This window comes from Leopardus geoffroyi, chromosome D3, assembly GCF_018350155.1.
Source record: "Leopardus geoffroyi isolate Oge1 chromosome D3, O.geoffroyi_Oge1_pat1.0, whole genome shotgun sequence".
NCBI lineage: Eukaryota > Metazoa > Chordata > Mammalia > Carnivora > Felidae > Leopardus > Leopardus geoffroyi.
The window spans coordinates 90928612-90953652 of record NC_059339.1 but is presented as its reverse complement, the minus strand read 5'-3'; the positions used below and the strand labels follow the sequence as shown (position 1 = coordinate 90953652).

The window sequence follows — 25041 nt, the reverse complement described above, 5'->3', positions numbered from 1 at the left end:
AGTTTACAGTGACTCGTTCCACAACAGAAAAATGAAGAAACAGGGGGAAGGAAGGGGCTCTTCCCTCCTCTGTGTGCAGGAGTCACGCAGAGTTCAAACTCACTTGGGTACTATTGAAAATAATGGCGCCCATGGGGCACCTGGGTGGTGCAGTCAGTTAAGCGTCTCTTTTTTATTTAATGTTTATTTATTTTTGAGAGAGAGAAAGAGAGAGAGAGAGGGAGAGGCAGAATCCGAAGTGGGCTCCAGGATCCGATCGTCAGCATAGACCCTGACGTCAGGCTCTGACCCACGAACCATGAAATCATGGCCTGAGACGAAGGCAGACGTTTAACTAACTGATCCACCCAGGCGCCCCAGTCCTCTGACTCTTGATCTCGGCTGAGGTCACGATCTCACCGTTCATGAGTTCGAGCCCCGCATCCCCGCATCGGGCTCTGCTCTCATGGTGAGGAGCCTGCTTGGAATTCTGTCTCTCTTCTCTGTGCCCCTCCCCTGCTTGCCTTCTCTCTCTCTCTCTCTCTGTCTCTCAATAAATAAATAAATAAACATAAAAAAATAAAACAATGGCACCTGTGTGGGAGCCAGCTCACACACAGCACCCATCACCTGATGTGATTGTAGGTACCACCCGGACCGTGAAATTCGTGTCACAAAGTGTTGATATTAAAGTTGATTTTGCAACGAACTCACTATATACTCATTTTAATGGAAACATTATAACCAAAATATGTGACAACCACCTCTTTGAAGAACTCCCGATGCTCAGAAACTCACACATGTTCTCCTAGCTCTTTGCGTGGTTGCTCTGTTCTTTAACCGGCCCGTTTGTCTCCACTCTAACTCATAATCTAACCTGTGAAAGCCGTATTCATGTTTTCGTTGCGCGTTTACCAAAATACCACACACCTGGGAGTAAATGTTGGTCTGACGAAGGAGGGTATGAATGAGTGAGAACTATGTCTGTGCTTCTGGGAAACCGGAATTGAACACAGATAAGTCTACTAGAAGCTACGTGAAGGCAGAGAAGAGGCTGTAAGTGATACTGAGCCCTATTCCCTCACCTGACACCCAGGGACGCCGTGAGGACCCCGTCGGACCCCGCTGATGAAGCTAGTGGAGTTAACAGAAAGAATGATGAATTAAATCAAGACCAAAGGTAAGAAGCCCAGGTAAGTGCAGCCGAAAATTCCTAAGCACGGAGAACTGACAAAATGATAAAGGTGAATTGAAATCAGCAATGGGTCTGAAAGAAGGTATTAAAACTGAATAACTAAAGGCTGTTTCTGGAACCTAAACTGAGCATCGCCTAATAAAAGTAAAAGCATCAGGACAGTCTAGAATTTGACCAAATGTTGTCTCAATCATCCAGATCACGGGGCCTACTGAAGTCCTTTTGATCCAACTCAGCAGAAGGAAGCAGTAAATCTTCCCTGATGGCGATCACCCCGCCACCTGCTGGCTCCGCCTTCTAACTCAAGGGGAACCATAGGCTTTCTCTCCCTCACCCTTACTCCAGCTGAAGAAGAGGAGTTTGGGTTTAGGCCAAGGCACCATATAACAATGGGGTTTCAGTGTGACTTCTCTGGATTAGAGCAAAGAGACCTTGGCTCCTGGTCTCCTGTGGAATAGCTATTCTCTAAAGGGCTTCAGCCCCCAGGAAGCCAAGCAGGAACCCCACTGGGGCTCATGGTAGAGGTAGGGCGTTTCCACCTGCTGCTCTTACGGTCACAGACATCTCCTCCTGGACCACACATTCTACCCTAGTCCACCTGGTAAGCCCAGTGAAGTCCCTGGTAGGAACCCTATAGAGAGAAACACTGTTCACTGCCCCAGTAACCCCTGTGCACCTGCCCCTTGGAAGGAGACGCGGTGCTGGATTCCAACCACACATCTATGTGGTTCTACCTTCAACAACAAAACCACGCCTTCTACAACTCATCTCCTTGCCCAGACCCCTTCCTCTTTCCCCAGCTCGGATTTTACCAAGGTTTACATTTAGATACTGAGCTGAAGTTTGGTGGTGATGGAGGAGGGTCACCTTGGGGCTGTGACACCCCACATCATTGGACCCCACGAGGCAGCTAATGTTGTACGTTTCCCACTCACCAACCTATCAGTGCGCTCGCCTGTCTGCCACCGTATCTTCCATGATTTTTTTGTGGGCAAGAGAGCAACGAGCTGCAAGGTATCCCTGTAATGAATCTAGCAGGTCTAATGACAATCGTGATAATATCTACAGGTTACGAGGCTCCTTCCGTGTGCCGGGCACAGAATGGGGCAGAGTCCGTGCGTTCTTATAATTCTGATGATAAAGAAACAGAGTTTTGTGAAGTAGTCTGATATTCAGGCTCTAAATCTTGTGCTCGCCCCACAAGAGCACGATGCCAGAAAAAGTCCTGAGTAGAGATGCATCAGAGTCCAGCAGGGCCAGCCGTGCAGAGCCTGGAACAAGCTCATTATGCCCGTTTCCACATTTTTGTGCAAAACTTAGGTGAGGATATTGGTGTCATGCAGATCACAGTTGCAGATGGATGATACCAAGCTGGGACCAATCTCCAGCATTTCCAAATAAAGCAAACCAAATCTAAGCGCAAAGCTGAGGACTTAGGTCTGAAATCTCAAGGACACAAGCATGAATGCTCCGGATGTGGTCCCCCAGCAGCACACGTGCACAGGAATGGAATGTTTTTATTGAGATCACAACACGCGCCGACAGCGCGACGTGACTGCCGATTAGCTCTTTCGAACGCAAGGGTGGTCATCTCTTGCCATCTCTTTCCAGCCTGTTAGGATCACGTGGATCCCCAGGTCGGCGCTGATGTGGAGAAAGCCAGACCCCACTGGCCACTGCGACTCAAAGCCCTGCCACTTTTCCAAAACCTATCGCGGAGCCGAAATAAACACAGGCGGAGGGTTTTACCATCGCATAAAAGGGTCACTGGCCCAGCAACATTTAAGGAGCAAGACGGGATGTTTCCCTTTACCAGCACACCATCAAATATCAAGCTTGAAACTGCATTTGTGCGATAAGACTTGATAGAAGGTGGCACAGCATGGTGTGAAATGATCTGATAGCACGCAAAATTGTTGTTGGGAGGTGTTGGCACTTGAAAAACAACGTATCTTGTTTGAACATTGGCTTCAGCCTGAGTTTCCCCCTAGAACATTCCACACCACCCTGTTTGGAATTCTTCAGTATTAGAGCCGAGACTGAATGCAACAGGCAATTCTAACGCCTCTCCCTCTGCCCACAGCCGGACAGAGAATACGGCAAGGTGGCTCGAGTTAACACAGAAATTGTTTCGCTGTATGTTTTGTACGTTGTCTTTTACTCTAAACCTCAAAGTACACTGCGGCATTGATGTGTGCACATGCATGCACACACACACACGTGCAAGAAAGAAACCCAAGTCCCTGCCAAGGTGTCCTGATGATTAAGGAGTTTTACAAGCAAATTCTGCTTGGGTAAAGTTTGCCAAAAACAAATGGCAACTGACACAGCTCAATTCAATACCTACTGAATCATTTTCCCTCATCTTTGGCTTCTTTCTGGAAGATTCTGTGGGGATTTTTGTTTGTTCGTTGACTTTGTTTTTAAGGTCTAAGGGCTGGGAAGGATAACATTTCTCTCAGGTAGATTGGCTGTCACCTGTGCTCCTATGTTCTTGACCATCCCTTCATCTGTCCGCTGTGTCTGGAGGACCTTTCCCTGTGAGATCAACCCCTCCCAGGCTCCTTCATCTCTCAGCTCCGGCCCTCTCCACCTCTTCCCCATCCAAGTCAACTAAAACTATGACATTAAACTTCCTTTCTTTTCTAACTGGTCTATAAAAATAAGCCATTTGAGAGCGCACCACTTCCCTGCCTGGGAGTAAGTGATGGTACCTCGTAAGTTGGGAGTTTGGGGCATGCTCGTAGGAGAAAGTGAGAGAGTGTGCATGCGTGTGTGTGTGTGTGTGTGTGTGTGTGAGGGGGGTGGGGGAGAGAGAAATACAGAGTTCCAGGAATTATCTATGCATAAAGAAATTAAAAGAGAATATTTTCCAGAGCAATTGAAGCCCATCTCCCGAACAATGACGACAGCTCCTCATTTTCGACAACAATAGAGGGCACGTAGGAGTCAGCTCATTAGAATATCTGTGGCTCTTTTCTGTTCTCTCTGCATTAAGCCCCCATAATGTCAGTTGTCACTTATTAATGACAATTAACTAGTAATCAGCGGTGAGACTCTTCGAGGTGGTCTTTGCCTGACAGGTGAAGAAAGAGAACATTGCGTAGTGCCACGCAGTGACATGGAGCCTTCAAAGGGAGCACAGCATTTCCATAAATTATTTCAGAAAGAAATTTTCTTTTATACATTCTCTCTAAAGCTTAAGGATCTTTAACCCTAGAAAGGCCACGCTCCAGTTCTCTTTGGGCGATTTCTTTCTTTCCAAATGAGATCCATGACCCATCTCTGATGGTTGTTAACAGGCTCTCTCCATCTACCAGTTCAGGATGGCCCACTCAACGTCCAACGCCATTCTTCCTCCTTTCTCGCTCCCGAAGACTTATTTTAGTTGCGTCCCCTCCTCACGCGCGACACTCGCTACGTCCGTCAGTGACCCGTGGGCCACACTTGTTGCACGTCGACAGCGGCTGCATGGCCCGGTGGCCCGCTGCTGACTTTACAGCCTCTCTCAGGGGCTCTCCCTCCTTCAGGTGGACCCATCTGTTCATTCCCTCCTCCTACCGGTGACAGAATGACCAGCACGTTTAAGAATCACAGTGGAGACACGAGTCCAGTCGTCATGCGCAACGCAATCTCCAGGCACCCCTACCTCTGCCAGGCCTGCCCTCTGTCTGAGCCTCAGCCCTCCTCCTGTTCCTCCTACTGAGACCATAACAAGACAGCGTCTTGCCACCACGCAAACGCCACCTGCACACAGGCACCTACCTGCGGGGCACACACCTGCTTCCCCACGGGCCCCTTCCTCTCGGTTTTCCTACAACGCGAGAGTGCCCGGCCTGACAGACTCTAGGAAGTAGGGATTTTCAAGAAAACACTTGGAAGGTGAGTACGGTGAAACGTGACCAGTACAGGAAGGCACTTAATTTTGTCTTTGAGGAGCTGAGGCTTAAGAAAGCCCAAATCTGCCCTTGAGAAGTAGCATGGTAACGCCTGGCAGTGGGGAAAATGACCGCAGCGGGCTACCTGCCAGATGTGCACTGAGCAAGGGTGCTGCCGACCCCAGTGAAAGAAAGTTGACGCCATCCCTTCGTGTCAAAACAATGCAATTAGACTAGTCTGCGAGCACAGAGGCCGTTAGCAAAATGGATGACGTTCACACCAGTATCTGAAATAGCAGACTTTGTACTCCTGATACAGAATCCCACCCTTGAAAAGGTAAGCCTCTGGAAGCAAGTAACAAGGAACTTAAAAATCTAAGCGTCTCGGAAAAGAAAAAAAAAGTGGGTGTGCCAACGGAATCGAAAAGGAAATTTTAAGAAAAGTGAGAAGTCCTCTGGAAAGAAACTTTGTGACTCCTGTTTCAGAAACCCACCGTTTTCTCCGGAAGATGAGGACCTGGCGTGCCTCTCTGCAGCTTTCGTTGTTTTGTGGAAAGGATTTTGTGATGCTGCAATGCTTCCATGACAACAAATAAGACGTTACATATTGTCACCGTGAAGTTCCAACTACCTCGCCAGGACTGAAGGAGGAATATTCGCATCGTATCGAACAAAACAGTCACCAGGAGAAAGACTGCGCTTTAAATGTCCTCCCATTTAAAAAGCATCCTCCACAGTGATCTGAAGTTGGAACAAAGTCCTTTCCATCAGATCTCTGCTTGCAAGTGACTTCAGATTTTTGTGGCATCGTTTCCCACGAACTGATGGAAGGACGGGCATCCCACGCAATCTGTGCAGAGTTCAGTATCGAGATGCGGCCACTTACCATGCCGTCCAACAACACAAAACCCAGGCTTCCGTTAAGCACCCGTTAAGACCCCTGTACCTGGGGTCACCATCCTGGAACTTGCACATCCGAGTTAATGCTTTGCGAATTTCGTGACTTTAAACGAGTGAGGAATCTCCAAAAGGAGAATATATCGCTTTGAAAGTGGGCACCAGATTTTACTAATTTATAAATAAGTGTATCACCAGTAAAATGAAGGTATTTCCAGCACTACTGTCTCTTAGAGTTTACAAATCAGAACATAACTAAATATTTGCCTTCCATAGTTTTCATGCCTTTAAACAGTCAAAGGTCGAAACTGGTAAATCTAATGACTCATTGGTCAATCTTTATCAATATTCACAGGACATAATGGCATGAGGTATGTATCAGAAAGCTTTGGCTTGGAAATATGATTCAACATACAATTTTAAAGTACACAAGTCATAAAGAATTCAAAAATTCCACCCTAAGTTTTATTATTACATAGCACTTATCATACACCCACATATTTTGTTATTCGGCAAAGAGAAAAGGAAATTCTTAGTTTCAGTCAGTTGGATAAAAGAGCAAAAAATACTCTGAAAACATGCATAAATGCATAAAAATTTACTGAAAGGAGGAAAATGTTTAAATCTTGGGACTGATTGAGTGCTTTGTAGCAGCTCCCAGCAAATCCAGTTGAATACCGGTTGACTGGAAGAATTTGGTTAACGGATCCAGTTATGCAGAATGGGATTTTTCTTATTATTTACATATTTTAGAAACTGCTGATTCCAACGTAACTGTCCTCAATCCTTTTCCCTGGTGTTCTCCTTGGTCAAACAAGCTTTCAGAGAAAAATTTCCCTACAGTTTCAGGTTTGTGTAGAAAGCTCAAAGTCTTGAAGACCTCCTTTTTAAATGCATTTTTAAGCCATGCATTCTCTCCAACCCCAAAACTTCTTCTTCCATTTATGTTTAAATATGATCAAGTGAAGTAAGACACACAGAGAAAGAAAAACACCATATGATCTCACTTCCGTGTGGAATCTGAAAACCCGGCCAACGAACCAACCGAAACTCAGAACAGAGAGGTGGTTGCCAAAGACGGGGGTGGGGGTGGGGGGAAAATGGGTGACGGGCTCAAAAGGTAGAAGCTTGCAGTTATAACATAACGAAGTCCCGGGGCCGTAACGTACAGCATGGTGACTGTAGGTGATACCACTGCATCGCATAGACGAGAGTTGCGTAAGAGAATAAACCTTAGAAGTTTTCGTCGCGAGAAAGAAGAATCTACGGTGATGGAGGTGGACAACACTTGACTGTGGTGATCAGTCAGCGGTATAGACATATACTGAATCGTTATGTATGCACCTGCAACGGATACAGCGCTGTATGTCAGGTAGCTCTCAGTAGAAGAAAATGGGCCCCCTGCCACAGATGTTTTAACAAAACGTGATGGCATGTGTGAGCCCACTGCTTCTATCTGTTCAACTGGTGGAAGCCAACTACCCTGCAACACATCGTCAGACCGTCTTTACACCAGGTCAGATAAAACTCGATTTTCGAATGATTTAAGAAAAATAATGACCGGTTATGGGTCAGCTTCTAAAGAGTTGTTGGTGAAAACACATATTGTTCTATGGACTCCGAAGAACCTTCTGAGCTTAATCCGTGTCAAGGTGAAGTGCCTTCTGTGTAGTCCATGCAGCCTTGTTCTAGACCTCTGCACATTCTTATCTGAACCCTGGATCAAAGGCCTTAGGTTCTCAGCTCTGGAGTAAACTCACCTGAGGGACAGATCGCTGATGCGGGCTCTTGAAGGGGTTCTCCTCCCCAACTTTCTAACTCCCAACGGAGTGTTTCACCGTGTGCAGTCACCCCAGGTGACCAAATCTCATCTTCCTGGGGTGATCTTGTTTATTTTGAGATGACATTTGTTTTCCCAATGATACTAATTATAAATTAGCAACAGCAACCACAAATTTAGGACTTTTCTTCCACTTACAAGTCGACTGATTTAAAGATAGTTTACATATATCATTTACTGGCTGTAAATGAGATCTGGGCATGCTTTGAGGGGCCACAGTATAACGGCCTGAACAGAGATCGGGCCCCGAAGACAGCCACGGTGCTCTAGCTGAGCCGAGGGGAGCTGTCGTCCTTAGCTAACCCCTTTCTCTCCTCTATGATGTGTCATCTGTAAAATATGGGTACTGGCCACTCAGTTAAATGAAATCGTAATTCATGTGAGGGGCGTCTGGGTGGCTCAGTCAGTTAAGTGACCAACTCTTGACTTTGGCTCAGGTCATGATCTCCCAGTTCATGGGATCGAGCCCTGCATCAGGCTCCACGATGGGCTTCACGCTTCAGCACAGAGCCTGCTTGGGATTCTCTCTCTCCCCCCACCTCTGCCTGTCTCTCCCTCTCTCTCTCTCTCTCTCTCTAAAATCTAAATAAATTTTTCAAAAAAGCATTATAAATGAAAACATCAAGATTCCATTGGCCAATTAGAGCAAATAGCCAAAAAAAATTTTTTTTTAAAAATCCTTGTGTTCACAAAGAAAATGTCCACGTGGAAAAATGGTCATTGTCATGGCAATGGGAGTGTACGCTGGTATAAAGTTTCTTCTGGTGGACAATTTGAGCATATGTACCAAGCCATACCGTGGTGCAGAAATCTCAGTTCTAGGTACTGGTTCTAAAGGAATAATCAGAAATACTGAGTGGAATGTTCTTTGTGCTCATTTCTAATAGCGAAAACTTGAAAGGAATCTAACGTTCCTTTCTAAAATTCTAACTGACGGAGACCTGATTAAATATAGTCCATCTCAGGAAGATGAGAAAGTCTTGGTATTTCATCAGATGGGAAAATACGCATAATCTCGTATCAGGTAAAGACACCAAAGTACAGGACTATGTTGAGCGTAATCTCTACGTTTTAGAAGCGCAGAAAAAAGATTGAGCTCTAAAATACCAACAGTGACTCCTCTTTAGATGAAGATGATAGTAAATTTTTATTTATTTTTTTGTGTCCCAAGTTTTCTGCAATGGTTATATATTACTTTTTATTATAAGAATATAGTTACACAAAAAGTACAAATGCTCTCCAAATCTTACCCTTTGTCGCCTTTTAAGTTTACAAATCAATAGCTGGCTTTCAATGATCCGTTCACCTTCAGAGAAATAATAATAAAGTGCATAACAAAGAACTTTGCCTTGGAAAGAAGCAGAAACCTATTTGTACATACAGGTTTCTGAAAATTCACAAGTAGTTTAGGCATGCTGTAGACCATTAACAGCTTTTCAAAGATCGCCAAACACAGGAGTGCGGGGGCAGAAATCTTAAAGTTTTTAATCGCTTCTTTTTTTGCCTATGACGCCTAAGGGTTTGTTTCTCCTACACAAACGAGTGTTGACCATTATTTTACAGGTTTTATATCTCTTTAAGTATTTGTGAAAGATCAAGGAACAGCCTCACCCAAACCACATTCTGAGGAGTATCTCCAACTTTTAACAGTCCCACACTTACAGGAACAAATATCTGATTAGTTCTTCAACCCAAGGCTCAAGCTGCGAATAGGAATGCAAAGTAGGGCTACGTTTGCATGTAGACGACATTAGCCTGACCGGACGGAAACGCAGGACGGCCGGGCCACTCGCCTTCTCCCCAGCTTCCCACGGCCTTGGGCCAGGGGGCCGGGCGGGTGGCCAGCTCTCTCGGGTCACTCAGGCCCACTTGCCTCCTACTACAGAAGATGCAGGCCTAGTCCCTGGGCTGAGAGAGGACCACGGGGAAGCAGAGAGCACTCAATGCCACGCGTGGGATCCGTCCCGGGGACACGGGTGATGGAGCAGAGGTGGGCATGTGTATTCAAATACAGATGAAGGAAGCGGAAATTTGAGGAAACCCTCAAATCAGAGGTAGCCAATTTCTTCCCGGGATCATTCAATCTATCGGTATTGATACAAATCGAGTTTCTGTGTTACTATGGAGACATGTTTTCAACTGAAGTTGCTACAAACTCGTAACAGACATTCTTTCAACTTCCTTCCCAGATCCAACAGACGATAGACGTTTGTGATCTGAGGTGGGCTGCGGCTGGAGGGGATCTGAAGAATGCCCGTTTGCTCAGGGTGGCTACGCCCGTCCCTGTCCGTCAGGGCTACCCCATCACTCAGCCCTGCTCTAGTCCCCATCCCAGAGGAGATGCCCAGCCCTTCTCTGCCACACCCCCACCTGGGGACCTGGGGCGATCACACCGGGGGCAGATCAAAGGGGGTGCTGGAGAGCTGAGCCCCAGGCAAAGCCTCTCTGGTTAGGAGCCCAAGTTCTGTGGATCACAAGCCAGGCGGCCTTGGGCAAGTCTCAGTGCCGAGCTGAGCTCTTCCTTTGCCAGCGAGGGTAGAAGGTACGGGACCCCAGGTACAGGTGTGAGGGGTGAATGAGGTAACTCGTGCGGAGCACTCACAATGGCCCCTGGGACCAGGAAGTGCTCCCTAAATGGAACCAGGATGGCCATCTTCATCACTAGCAGTGGTGACAAGAGAACCTAGCATTCCATCCACTGGTCTGTGACAACCAGGGTGGACGACAAGATAGCGACATGACCACGACTTAGAAAAAGGAAAACATGAAGAAAGGAAAGCCCGAGTTCTGTGCCCAAGCCCCAGTGGTCAGGATTCAAGTGCAAATAGCCTCCAAATGTCTTAGCGGCTGCCTGTGGGGACCAAACCCAGCAGACCCCACCTGGGCCTCTGACCCCCGCCCTTCACACCCCTGCACCCGCCAGGACTCCCACTACAGGGTGAATTCGCAGAGTCACGAATCTGTGGGCCTGTGGTCAAACACATAGGACCTTCAAAGGATTTTTATGCAAAGACGCCACCTCCTGCCATAGGCCTCATTGTTATTCTTCTCGGTCACCCCTTGAGCCCAAAGTACATAATCACCCAGTGAGTGAACCGAAATGTCTAAATGGCTGCAGCTCCTAAAGGACAGAGCTATTCACCAATGAAAACAGGCAGAAAAAAATGTAGCCAGCCTCCCCGGGGCTCTGGGCCTTGGCACGAAGACCACGCAAACATGGCGCCCTGACCGGCCCCCGCCTCCTCTCAGCGGAAACCCCGCCCTCCCCTCCGGCTGCCTCTGAACAGAGCCCGGCCTCCTAACCTTTCTCGGGACGTAATTTTCCTGAAAAGTTAAGCGAAAGGTAGTAGAAGCCGTCTCCCTGCTCACGTCAGTGAGTACTTCCGGCGAGAAGAGAGGCTGGGGGCCTGGACCTGTGACGTCCCACTGCGGGCGGAAGCAGTGAGCCCCAGAGAGACGGCTGGGGCGTGGGCCTGGCGGTCTCCCCGGCGGAGCCCCTCGGTGCCCCGGGGGAACCTGCAGAACAACACGGGCCCCAAACGCTGGAGCCCCGAGCAGCTCAGCTTCTAAAAACTGCATTTCCAGAAGTGCAGAAACCAGGCTTTCCTCTTTGGAGCGACACGAAACTAGTTCCGAGGCTCCCCCAGGGTCGTTGGTGCTACGGCAACACCGGCCCTTCCACCCCCCACCCCCGGGCCCCAAGTCCCTGGACTCACACTCAGGATAACCGTAAACATTTTTAAATAGTCCGTGAGGATCCTCTGGATGAAGCAGCTCAGTCCACGTATGTACAAAACAGTCACCACTCAGTGGCTGAACTCAGCAACCCGTGGCACCCGGTAGCGTTAAAAATTTTAATTATCACTTAAAAAAAAAAAGAAAAACAAAAAACACCGCAACACTTATCATCCGAATGAAGCGTGTCACCACACAAATCACGAAGTGATGACTCTGAATAGAATTTTTGTTGGTTGACTGCAGAAGCTATATACCTCTTGTTGCTAAAATAACATCTCAAAGGCAATAGAATGACGACATGACAATCTATGTAAATCAAGAACTGCGTGTGGGTTTTATTTTACATTTGAGAAAACAGTGGATTTAATTGTGTGAACCAAAATGTACTGTACAATATTAATGATAGAACATCAAAATGTATAATTAATAGTGCACTGCTTGCTTTGTTTTCATTTATTTATTTTTGTCGGATACACATGCATCTGGAAAGATGCAGGTGCCGGTAAAATTCCTCTATTTAAATCAAGCGGCAGGAACTAAATTTTATTCAAAAATCGTGGTTTTACATTATATACACAGAAATTTAATATAAAATGACAATATAAAAAGTTAAAAGAGAAAGCATACAGCCAGAAGGTACAAAGAAAGTGGAATAGATTAAAATGGTACGATAATGTAACATATAGGGGTTTTTAAGCGGATGCTGGCAATTTACAAGGAAAGGACTCCGTTTGCCCCATTTTTTTTTTTTTTTCATTTACCAATGCAGCACGCTATAGAAAGGTCAGCTTATACCAAAGCTTACATTTGTAAATAACTATAAACCGCAGTATTTTACAGGAAAAAAGAAATAGCATTTTTACACATTTTTTAAATAATAGCTTGCATACTTTTTTGCCAAAAGTGGCATTTTTTTTTTTTTTTTCAGCATCCAGAGGGTTTGGGCAGAGTGGCAACTCGGGATGTTTGGGGTGATGGTGGCGGTGGGGTTTTTTTTGTGTGGTTTGGTTTGTTTTGTTCTAAATGTGTAAAGCTGTGGCTTCCTAACCCCATGAGTCCTAGACACCTTTCTATCTTCCAACAGCTGCATGCATGTTTCCTTCACAAACCAGTTCTGCATATAAAAGCTCATTTTTTAATTATTAAATAAGTTTTGTGTCTGACACAGCTTTTGATCTGAATGAAATGCCTTGAAGCCTTTTTTTTCTTTCCTTTTTTTTCTTTCTTTTCTTTTTTTTTTTTTTTTCTTTTTTTGAGTGAAAGGCACAGAAATGCAATTGCAGTCCTCAAAGGGTTAAACTTGACACTACTAGGTTCTATGACCTTTATTGTCATGGCAACTTCGTAATTTTAGGATGTCTTTTTGTCATTGTTATTTGTGTCTTTCTTGCCTGCTAAATAAATGTCTCTGAGTAGTGTGCCCCACTATTTCCTACAAAAGATAGCTTAACATCAAGAACAGATGTTGAAAATAAAGGTCAGACTTTGACTCACGGAAAAAGAAAAATAACATGCACAATCGGACAAAGAGCATATAAATATAACTACAAAATATGTGTAAGAAAAACCAAGGTCCAGACAGCCGGCTCGGCAACAAAGGGAAGGCTGATTTCGGAGGCTCAGCCGGGCCTAGTGCAGTACAAAGACGACATTTAGTGCAATGTGCCTCCGTCCCTTGCATACCTGGACGCTACTGTTTTTCCAACTCTGTCACATAGATCAGGTGGTCCTCCGGGGACTTGCCGTGGGTCTTACTAAGGTGCAGTTTGACTGCGTGCTTGCTCGCAAAAGTCCGGTTGCAAAGCTTGCATTGGAATGTGGAGCCCAGATCGTCCTCGGCGGCCCCTACCGGGCCCAAAGCCTTGTTGGCCAGGACTTTTGAAACGTTCTGCTGTTCTTGAATCTGATTTAGTGGCAGCTTGGAGAGATCCTTCAAGCTGAAGCCTAAGTGTGTTTCTAGGTGATTTATGTACGTAGAAGCAGTTCTGAACTGAGAGGCACAATCGTTGCAAAAGAAAACAGGATGTCCTGTGTCCAGGTTCTTCAGGAACTTGGTACCCCCTGTCCTCCTCAGCTGGTACTTCACGTTGGCCAGCCAGTGGCTGATGGTGGTCATGGACAGCCCGGTGAACTTGGAGATGTGCACCCGCTCCTGGGGGCCCAGGTCCGCCATGATGTACTTCCCTTCCGGCGTCTCCCGCAGGCTCGAGGCAAACTGAGCCTGCAGGATGAGCAGGTGCTGGGGGTTCCAGTTGGACTGCCGCCCCTTCCTCTTGTGCACGGGCGACAGCTCGTCCAGCGCTTCCTCGAAGCTGCTGCCGTCGGCGTCCGACTTCTCCGACACGGTGGAGGGGGTGGAGGACTTGGGGGTGAGCCGGCCCGTGAGGTTTTTCACCATGTCCGAGATGTCCATGAGGGCGCTCTCCCGGAGAGGCGACGCCACGGGGTCGGCCGCGCCGGAGACCAGGGGCTTGCTCTTGGACTTGGTCAGGTCGATGGGCTGGTCGCTGTTCTCGTAGTAGTAGCGGTCGATGGCGTCGGCCTGCTTGGCGGGGGTGGCGGGGTAGACCGGCTTGTCCAGCATGCTGTTGCTGATCTTGTACAGCATGGCCAGCGGGTCCAGCGAGGGGCTCGCGGGCTTGGACACCTTGCCCAGGTGCGTGTTCATGATGGACTGCAGCGCGCTCAGCGGGTTGATGAAGGAGGGCTCGGGCGAGTGGTCCGTGATGATCCCCAGGTTATTACAGCCGTTGGTGACTTTGGCCCTGAGCGGCTCGGTGCCGTTTGGGGTGTGCGCGTCCAGCACGCCCTCCTTTTTGGCCTTCCCCGCCTCCGCCTCGGGGCCCTTCTTCTGCTGGACTTTGCCGCCGCTCTCCTCCGCTCGAGGGAAGTCCTTGTTCTCTTTGGCCACGGGGGACACGGCCTTGGCCGGGGAGCCCTTCTCCCGGTCGGCGGGCCTCTCCTCCTTCTTCACGCTGACCTTGCCGGTGACCTTCTCCACCAGCTCCTCCATGGCCGACACGTTGCTCTTGTGCGGCGGGGGCGTGAGGCTCCCCGGGGAGTGCAGGAGCGCGCTGTGCTCCGACGACAGCGACTTCACGCCCCCCGCGTAGGACGGCTGCATCTGCACGCTCTGCACGGCCGGCAGCGGCTTCACGGTGCCGGGCAGCTGGTAGGCCGCGTGGATGCTGGGGTAGCCGCCCCACGAGGGTGCGCCGTTCTGGGCTTTGCTGATGGCCGTGGACACCGTGTTCTCCAGGGACTTGAGGATGTCCACCCCGCCCTTGGGGCTGTCGTCCAGGTCCTCCTCGCGCAGGTACCGATACAGGGCGGTGGGCTCGAACTTCTCGGCCGCGTCCTGGCTCTCCTCCTTGACCTTCTTCTCCGCCTCGCCGGCCGCCGGCGCCTTCTCCCGCTCGGGCTCCTTCTTCTCCTCGGCGGGCGAGGACGCCGCGGGAGAGTCGGGCTGCTTCTTGACGTGGGAGGCGGGCAGCCGGGTGTGCGTGGTGGGCGGCAAAGGGATGGACTGGATCTTCTCTTCCACCACGGGGTCCAGCGCCAGCTGCTTCCCCTTCTTGGAGGCCGAGGTGGTCACCTTGAGGAAGTGGCCGGTGACCATCATGTGGGCAGTGAGCTGCTGCAGGGTGTCGTGGGAGCTGCCGCACTCCATGCACTTGAGGATCTGCGCCTTGCGGGCCTCGAACTGCCAGGTGTAGCTGGCGCCGTTCTGGTAGCCGTAGCGGTTGTTGGGCGTCACGTAGGGGTTGGCGGCCTTCTGGTCCTTGGCCGACTCGCCCAGCGCCGCGTCGGCGGCCAGCCCCGCCGGCTCGGGAGAGCACGGCGACGCCAGGTCCTGCAGAGCGCGCTTCTTGGTGGAAGGGACCAGTTTGGCGATGGCTGGTACTGGCTCCTTCAGAGGCACTTTCTGGTAATGCTTGGTCTTGATCATGTGGACGCTCAGGTCCTGCAGCGACTCGAAGGAGTGGCCGCAGTACATGCACTTGAGCACCTTCTGCGCGTCCTCCTTGCCTTCCATCTCCATCAGCGAGCGCTTCCTGGGCTTGGACCACCGCTTGGTCTTCTCGGAGTCCTTGTCCCGGTTGTCGTCGCGGTAGTGCCCCGTCTCGTTCATGTGCACCGTCAGCTCCACCAGCGTGTCGTAGGCGGCGCTGCAGTCCCGGCAGCGGAACTTGCTGGCGCCCGTGAACACGGACCCGTAGAGCTTGTTGTTCTGCCTGTAGAGCTGCACGGTGCTGAAGAGGCTGGGCTCGGGGAGCAGCCCGTAGGAGGACGTCTGCTGCAGCGTCTTGGCCAGCGCGGCCTGGTGCCAGTCGTAGCCCGAGCCGCCGCTGCCTCCGGTGCCCGAGCCCGAGCCCGAGCCCGAGCTGGGGGTGCTCGCGGTGGTGCCCGTGGGCCCCGCCGTGCTGGTGGGGGGCGTGGGCGCGGGGGTGGAGCTCTCCTTCGGGCCCACATCGTTGCTGCTGGTGGTCGAACCGGACTTCTTCAAGTCCAAGGCGAGGCTAGACCAGCAGGACTCGGAGAACAGGTTGGCATACACAGCCTTGATCTGTGCCAAGCTGTCCTGGGGGTAGGAGACGCCGTCCGGTCCCTGCGGATCCTCTTTGCCCTCTCTGGAGGAAGAGCTCTTGAAATGGACCAGCTGGTCGCTGTTCTCACTGAAAGGGGACCCGTAGCCCGCGTCCTGATTCGTCGCGGTGCTGACCGGGGAGTTCTGGTAGCTCTGGGCTTCTTTGATCTCCGCTTCCTCGTTGCACACGTACTCGCCGTCCTGGACGTCCAGGGACAGCCCATCCTCCTCCACGGCTTCTTCATCTATCTCTGCTGCCTTTAGTTCTTCCTCGGGAACATAAGCTAGGAGAGAAAAATGAAACACGGTGAGGGGAAATCAATCATCTTCAAGGACGCGGCCTCCCCAGCAGTTAGATGGTCTTTAAAGAGAAGTTTCTCAGCCAAGCTCCCAGGCCACGCTTTACGGAAGCAGCTGCTTACGGCTCCGCGGCGGAACCCGGGTTTCACCCAGGACGACGTCCCCCCTCCCGAGTGAATACATTTGCGCCGAAGGGGCCTCTACTAAAGGGCCAGCAGCCGCCCCCTTCTTCGAGACGTCAGTTTGGCCGTCACAGCGGGGGCCGCAAGGGGAGCCTGGCCCCCTCCTCCCAGAGGCTTTTGCTTTCCTAAGTGATGTGCGGGTCTGTTACGCCTTCCCATCGGGTGGGACCCGGCTGTCGGCTTTGAGGGCAACATATTCCACAGACAGGATCATATGGTTTCCATAAATAAAAAGCCTCCTCCGTGGCAAGCGATGAAAATACTCTCGGCCTCACTACAAAGAACCACACGTCGCACCACCAGCCCCCTGCCTGGACAAAGCCGGCGTCACCCGCAGGGGGACCCCAGAGAGTGTGCCAAGCAGCATCGCCCACAGGAGGCTAAGGCGGAGACGACCCACATATCTGGTGACAGACGAATGGAGGAACACAATGTGTGTATATGCACACTGGAATATTATGCGGTCTTAAAGAGGAAGGAAATTCTGATACCCGCCATCGCGCGGACAAACCTGGAGGACGTCATGGTGAAGGGAGATCAGCCAGACACAAAAGGGCGCGTGCTGTCTGATTCCACTGATATGAAGCACCTATAACAAGTAGTCAAATTCACAGAGACAGAGGGTAGAAGGTGGTTTCCGGGGGCACAAGGGGGGAGGGGGGCTGGGGAGTTAGCGTTCCGCGGGGAGCGGAGTTTCGGCTTTTGGGAAGACAGAAAGTTCCGGAGACGGATCGTGGGGATGTGGTTGCCTGACAAGTGTGAATGAACTTAGTGCCACTGAAGCGTCCACTTAAAAATGGATTAAAACGTTCACTTTTACGCTATGAACCTTTTACCACAATAAACACATTTTCTTTACATGTTAACAAAGCCAGTGGAAATGCTACAACAGAGTGACTCCTTGGGCTGATGACGTCATTTCCCAGAGGAAACTACGGGATGCGGACAGCTGTCACGTGAATGAGAAGGTTGGAGGGCACATAAATCATCAGATGAAACCTGATTTTTTTTACTGCGGGACATTTTAGATCTTTAACATGTGACCTATCTCGTTAATTCTCAAGGGGGGCTAACTCTATGTACCGCCTCTTATTTGACCAAAATACATTTATTTGCATTTTTTTATTATTATTATTATTATTTTTTTTTTTTTTTTTTTTTTTTTTTTTTTTGGAAACAACTAGCTGAATGAGTGCTCCGTCCACCTCTTGGGAAATTTGGGCATAAGACATTTTCCAGGAGGCCCCTAGTAAAATGCGCCGCTATGATGCGAGAGGGGTGTCTCATTAAATCTGATCACTCTTTATCACCTTATCAGAGCCCGAGCCTCAGGGAACGTGGCATTGAGCACACGCGTTTGCAGGGACGGTTGATAGGAGAGACCGAGAACATCTCGGCTGCCCGAAGGGCGGACACGGGGCGAGGGGGGGGTGGGGTGGCAGGAAGTGACAGGACAGTGTCAGCACCTGCAGACAGAGGGCTTCGGGTTGGGGCAGCCACGCGCACTTCTGGGCATGCGCACACAGGCACGGGCAACACGGCGGAATCGGTCACGTGGACGCTGCAGAATCCCTGCACGCACCAGACACTGTGGGCCATCCCGCACCGGGGGGGGGGGGGGGGGGGGGTGCGGGGCTCGCATCGAGCAACCTGAGCCTAAGCGTTCACGTGTTTCACAGCTGAAGTTCACGCAAAGAGCAGTCCGCTAACAGACCCGGGCACTGCGGTTGCGTTAATGCTGTGCGGCCAGCAGGGAAAATGAGCAGTAGGGCAGGGGCTGAGGTTTACTACAGGCACGGGCCTCTGCATGGCGCTCCAGACAATCCTACACGGCCCTCCTGTGAAACGTAAACCTCATAAAACTGAAACAACAACAACCCCTCCCCCAACCCCCAAGATTTCCAAGTTGGACGTCGCCTTCGTTTGCTGTATAATTAGTAAGGGTCGAGGACCATCCAGGGCTCTGAAGGTTTGAAGCTCCAACCCCCGGCCAAGGGTCCTAGTTTACGAAGCCTCGTCACCTGGGCCCCAAGGTCCACCCCTGCGGGTTCTCGTGGGGACGTCTAAGACCACGAAGCAGTCCGGGCGGGCAGAGTCCGTTGAAGATGCGGGCCCCAAGTCCCGCAGGGGCACCCCCGTAGGCGGCTGCACGCTCCAGGGTCCGTGGCAGGCAGCTGCCTCGTGGACCTGGTCTGTCCTCTTTGAGGAAACTACCAACTAATGAAAACTAATTTCGGGGCGCCTGGGTGGCTCAGTCGGTTGAGCGTGCAACCTCGGCTCGAATCCTGGTCTCAGAGTTCATGAGTTCGAGCCCCGCCTCTGGCTCTGTGCTGACAGGTCAGAGCCTGGAGCCTGCTTCGGATTCTGTGTCTCCCTCTCTCTCTCTGTCCCTCCCCCACTCACGACCTGTCTCTCTCTGTCTCTCAAAACTAAAACGTAAAAAAGATTTTTTTTAATAAATAAATAAATAAATAAATAAAACTAATTGCAAGGAAAGGTTTCATCTGAACCAGTTTGGCTTGGCCTGGGAGGCCCATCACCGTGGGTCTGCTCCCTGGATCACGGGTCAGCTGGTCTGTCTCCATCCCTGGACAGAAGCAAAGCCACCCCCTGCCTACCCCCGGGCTGGCACCCAGCAGCATGTCTGAATAAATAAATGACTTCTGTCCCAGGTCTGCAAACCCAGAAATGGGAGATGCCACCATAACACCACTACGGTTCATTCAGCACCCCCCTGGTCCCCACAGCAGACCCATTCTGGGTCTGGAATGGTATAGACACAAGGAGGCTGGCACCTGCCTGCTCCCTCAGGCACAGGTTTCATCCCCTTCCCCGGGCACCCCCGCCCCCCGACGGCATGCAGTATCCGGGGGCCACACTCCATCCCAGGTCGTCCTCCTCCTGGGGCAGTCCAGTCTACACTGGGAAGTTCCTGGGTTGAGCTCAAATGAGTTCCGCTGACAACTCCACATGCCCCCAAAGCAGCAATTGTCAGGTAGAACCACACAGAACAAACCCCAGCCTCTTCCACAAGGAAACCCTCCCAAGGTATCATTTCTGAATGAGCCCTTCCCTTGGCTGGGACACCCACGTCCGCTGTTCTCCAGGAAGCGGGTGTTGGGGAGGGGGGATCCCTAATGTGCCTACCCTCCTGGAGCTCACGGGAAGGGAGCCCCAGCATGCACTAAGGGGAAACCCGGGATCCTACCCGCTCTCCCTGCCCCAGGCTCAGCATGCCCACCTTCCCAGCATCCCTGTGGGGAGGCAGTTTCAAGGTCCCTCCTGCCCCAGCCACAGCCCTGGGGACGGCACACGCTGACCCTGCTGTCCCCGGACGAGGGCACCGGCTGCCTCCAGCCACCCCCTCCCGTTGGTCCTGCCAACTGGATGGCGGTCTCTTTCAGGGGATGCCACCTGTTCCGTGAGTCCCCCCAGCGCACATGTCTAGGACCACCGAATCGATGCCCCCCGCCCCCCCGGACAGACCCGCTGGCCACAGGCCCTGACAGGGACGGTACGTGAAGGCTGGGCTTGCACGTCTGCAGAGTGAGCTGTGTCTGGCACACAGAAGGAGCTCCAATTGCTGCCACATGAATTTGTCACAGTGTGAGTGTTCCAGACACTCCCAAGTCAATTATGTGCAAACAAAACGTTCCTCCTGCCCCCTCCCCAAGTAACAGCATGCTCACCCCTGAATTAGGACCCCCCTAAATCACCTGTTACTGAACCACCCCAAACAAAACAAGTCACCCACTCCGGAGACACAGCCGTTGTCCCTGTTCTCAAGCCCGGCATCCAGCGCTGCCCCCGCGGACCCCAGGCCAACCACCTGTCGCTGCAGCAGCCTTCCAGCCAGGCCACCCCGCTTCGTCCTGCAGCCCGGGGACCCCGCTCTCGCCATCCCGGAGTTAAAATCTCCATTAAAGTCATGTCCAACACGGGGGCGGGGTGGGTACAAATCCCCACGTGGGCCCCTCCTCCTGCCACGCGTCCAGCCCTGAGTGGGACCCAGGCCCAGAAAGTGCCTCCCCGGACCTCGTGAACACTTATCCTCACGGGGAGGCTCAGATGTCGCCTCCGTCGTGACGCCCCTCTTAATCCCTGCCAGAACCCACTGTTCCCCGAAGAACTGAGAGATGTTTACTCGCCTGTCCTCTTAGTGAAACCTCAACTTTCAGCCCGCAGGCCCCGCTGGGAGGGGCGTGTCCACACTATCACCTCGCCGCACCCCACGAGCCCTCAAGGCAGCATCACTGAGATGCCTGCTTTGCAGATGGGGAAACCGAGTCTCTGAGAAGCTGACCAACTCCCGCAAGGTCACGCGGGGAAGAAACAATGCGGCATTCAAATCTGGGTCACCTGACACCCGGCCACCTCAGAACGAAGCTGCTGTCCTTCGTCAGCGTCCCAGCGCCAGCGAGCACATCCGGTAACTGCTGTGAGCGGGACCGACCCCAAGTATTCCGTAGGGAGTATCAGAGCACCTCTTCTGTGCCCGTCGTGGGGTGTGACCGACAGAGTCGCAGCCAAAGAAGTCAGATGTCTGAAATGCTGACACCCTTAGGCCGCGTAATTGTACTTGGGGACGGACAGCCACGAACACGATACGAAACACAGAAAAGGCTTTCTGCACAGAGGTGTCCTTTATATATTATTCCATACACAATCCGCCACGCCCTGAATCTCCAACAATAAAAGGTAATTAAGTGATTTGTAGTTGATCCCCACGATGCACAATTATTCAAACATTAAAAAGTGTCTTGGGGCCCCTGGGTGGCTCAGTCGGTTAAGCGTCCGACTTCAGCTCAGGTCATGAGCTCATGGTTCGTGGGTCCGATCCCCGCATCAGGCTCCCTGCTGACAGCTCAGAGCCCGGAGCCGGCTTCAGATTCTGTGTCTCCCTCTCTCTCTGCCCCTCCCCCGCTCACACTCTGTCTCTCTCAGTCTCTCTCTGCATCAGGCTCTGTACTGACAGCTCAGAGCCTGGAGCCTGCTTCGGATTCTGTGTGTCCCTCTCTCCCTCTGCCCCTCCCCTGCTCATGCTCTGTCTCTATCTCTCAAAAATAAATAAATGTTAAAACATTTTTAAAAAAATAAAGGGGCACCAGGTGGCTCAGTCAGTTAAGCATCCGACTTCAGCTCAGGTCACGATCTCGTGGTTCATGAATTCGAGCCCCGCATCAGGCTCCCTGCTGACAGCTCAGAGCCCGGAGCCTGCTTCAGATTCTGTGTCTCCCTCTCTCTCTGCCCCTCCCCCGCTCACACTCTGTCTCTCTCAGTCTCTCTCTCTCTCTCTCTCTCTCAAAAATAAACATTTAAAAAAAATTTTTTTTAAGTGTCTTTAATGACATGGAGAGTCATTAAGTGCAAACAGCAAAGGACAAAACCGTATACACAGTACAAGGGAAAACTTCTTTTCAAAGAATGTTAACAGTGGGTTTTTTTCTAGATAAAGAATATACGGGTTATGTTGAGTGAGGTGGCTCTTGATAAACATCTCTACCTTCAAAACCTTCTTCTGTGTTTTCACCTCAACAAACAAGGCTTAGCCATCCCTCTCTGTTCCTGGAATGAAACAGCGGCAGCAAACCTTCCGTGGGCACCTGGCAGCCGGGAGCCAGACCCCGGGACCAGGGGTTCCAGGAAGGGCAGGGCCGGCCTGGGGACAGAAATGTGCAAAGGCCTTTGTTAATTGTTACTTTTCAAAAACTTTTAACAAGTAGAAGGGGGCAGGCACGTGAGGGGTGCAGGTGGTATCTGGGTTCTGGTAGGACGGATGCAAGTGGCCAGGACCATCTTCCACACCCCTCCCCCCCCCCCGCGTGTTCCCTGTCCCACCTTCTCCTGGAGGGGGCTGCAGGTCCCAAGGAGGGGCCTAGGTGGCGGGCCTCCCCAGCGGCCCTCAGCCCTCCAGCTCAGCGGTCATCACGCTGCAGGACCTCAGCCTTCAGCCTGTATGCTCTCTGTCCCGTTCTAGAACGTTAAGGTGACACTCTACCACTGGCTCGTCCAGCGTCGCAGTCCTGATAAGTTGATATTCCCTGCTATCACACTCTTCTTCCGTTGCTCTAGCCCGTTGACCTATTCCCTGAAGGAGTTAACTTTCCAACGCTAACGTATGTGGAGCCAGAGGAAGCGTGGACCCAGAGGGGCAGCTGGGGGCCGCCTGCCCTGTGCCCGCATCGTGACACCCTGCGGACCCCAGAGGTGTTTTCCTGCTCCTCCCTAGGATAGGACAGTAATATTAGCTTGTGGAGAGAACACGTCCCCTTGAGCAGGTAATCTGCATTCTAGTGGCCCTCCAGTCAAACCACAGGTAGGGGCGCTCACGGTCACCTGAGAACACAGACGACGGGATGGCCATAGCGTAACAGGGGCGAGGGATTCAATGGCCACAAAGACAAAGGTGTGAGGGAGCCCATGGAATGTTCCAGAGTGATTCTGTGAGCCATCAGCCAGCCTCCTTTACCCTTCTGCCCTCCATTCCAAGAGCTGAGTGGGCTCCAAGGCCCCAGCACTAACGGTAACAATAGACACAGTAACAATTACCAGGGCATCACCCCCTGCATGCCCACCAACGGCCAGCACCCACCAGCACTTGACCCCTGATCTTCCAATCCTCTCCATCTAACTGCTGGGCAGCTGATGAATGGGCCTGCCTGAGGCTCCCCCAGGGTCAGGGCTGGGCTCCAACCCTCCCCGCCTCGCCTACAGACCTACAGCCCTTTAAAAGCAATGCTCGAGCCCCCCAGGTGACCCCCCCAACGGCTCCTGTCTTCCAAATCTGGGCTCAGGCCAAGGCCACTCACATCCCAGGGTCAGAGCCGTCAGAGTGCTCTAAAACCTACTGAGTTTCATGTAAGAGTTTGGACCTGAGGAGGACGAGAAGGCTGGATCTTGCAGGACAGGGTTGTCCTGAAGACGGAAATTCTCAGACCACACCTACCCCACGGGGCCTGAAAAGACCAACCGAACATCGGGCTTCAGCATTGGGCAGGGAAGGAGGCCTTTGGTTTTGCCACGTCTCTAGCAGGAGGAATGGGCTAAACTACTTTTCAAGACAAGGCTCCCTGAGCCACATCTATGACACATGGCAGGTGCACAGAGCGACCCTAGGTGTGTACAGGGGTGACTGAAGGATGAGTGCCCCAGGCAGCCTGAACCTGGAGGCCGGGGTAAGTGGGTACGGGTGACATTCTAGCTGCTCATCTCTACAGGGTCCAGGCCAATGAGGCCACCATTGTGGACAGACCTCCATCATTATCGCGACAGGAGGACAGATGTGGGGAAGGGACAGACTGATGAGGCACCTCGGAAGCAGCCCCAGCCCAGTCACCTATGGACAGTGCAGCCCCCACACACTCACCCACTTGTCAGGGCCTCAGTTTCCCCAAACCGCATTCATGGCAACTACTGGTGTCTTTGGGGGGGAAGGGGTTCTAGGAAGCGCTCATGGACACAGCAGCCGTGATCATCGCGCCCGAGTCTGTGCCTGTGGGTCCCGCCGCCTCCGCCTCAGGTCCTGCGGATGCAAAGCAAACTAGCAAATGCGCACGGAGGGACCGTCCCCCTACGCTGGGCCTAAGAGGCACCCCTGCTTAGTCTCGTGCCTCTCAAGCTGTCACTAACCTCTGAACAACCGGAACAAAATAAGGGTTTGTCCCACTGAGAGCCGACCCATCACTGGCCTTCATCGTTGGGTAGATGGTGCACTTACCGATCAGACTCCAAATTCACACCAGGGGATTATTCGGGAAGTGCGGTCTTTAACTTCTGCGTTTTCCAGGCCCCTCTGTCTGCCCTTCAGTAGTCTCCCTGACAGCTACTCCTTCCAGAGGAAGAAAGGGGGGTGGGAGCTCAAAGGGAGCAGAAGGGGGCTCCTGATTAGCAGCTCTTCCCGAGGCCGGTGCAGGATGTGGGGGGCGGCAGCGGTGGGGGGGGGGGAGCAAATGAACAAGAATCAGTCTGGGAGACTTTGCTGTTTATCCAAGGTCTTTCCCTCCTTAGCGCGCATAATCGAGAGTTGGCTGTGAATGAGGAAAATGGATATTTAAAAGTGACAACTATCAAAGGTCTCATCCCTGCTTGGTTACGGGCTTCCAGTAAATACCAAACTTTGCTATCGTATTGCCACCTGGTGAAACTATACAATCCTACCAAATTACACGTCTATCTACATCCAACTAGGTTTTAGACCGGCAAATGTGATATCCATGAGCAGATGGCCATTATATCAAAATACATTTACTCCAAGGGCCCAATTCACAAACGGGTCTCACACACACCTACGTGATAAATGTACAGCTGCAATTCATCGTGGGGTCTTGCAAAACACACTTTCTTCCAAATTTATAATTGATCACTTGTAAAGTTACTTCACCTCTGTTACGAGCAGAGCAGGTGGTTTTGATGAAAGGTAGAATACACTGGGAAATAAAAAATGC

The 25041-nt window shown here is 51.4% G+C and overlaps 1 protein-coding gene across 2 annotated transcripts in view; it reads right to left on the bottom strand.

The window, feature by feature from the left end:
- Positions 1-11838: 11838 nt before the first annotated feature.
- Positions 11839-25041, bottom strand: part of TSHZ1 (teashirt zinc finger homeobox 1) — a 75124-nt gene continuing 61921 nt past the window's right edge. For both annotated transcript variants that reach the window (XM_045457386.1, XM_045457385.1), the window contains exon 2: positions 11839-16399. In XM_045457386.1, coding sequence (XP_045313342.1) covers positions 13218-16399 — 3182 coding nt within the window. In that variant the 3' untranslated portion in view covers positions 11839-13217. The remainder of the gene's footprint in view (positions 16400-25041) is intronic.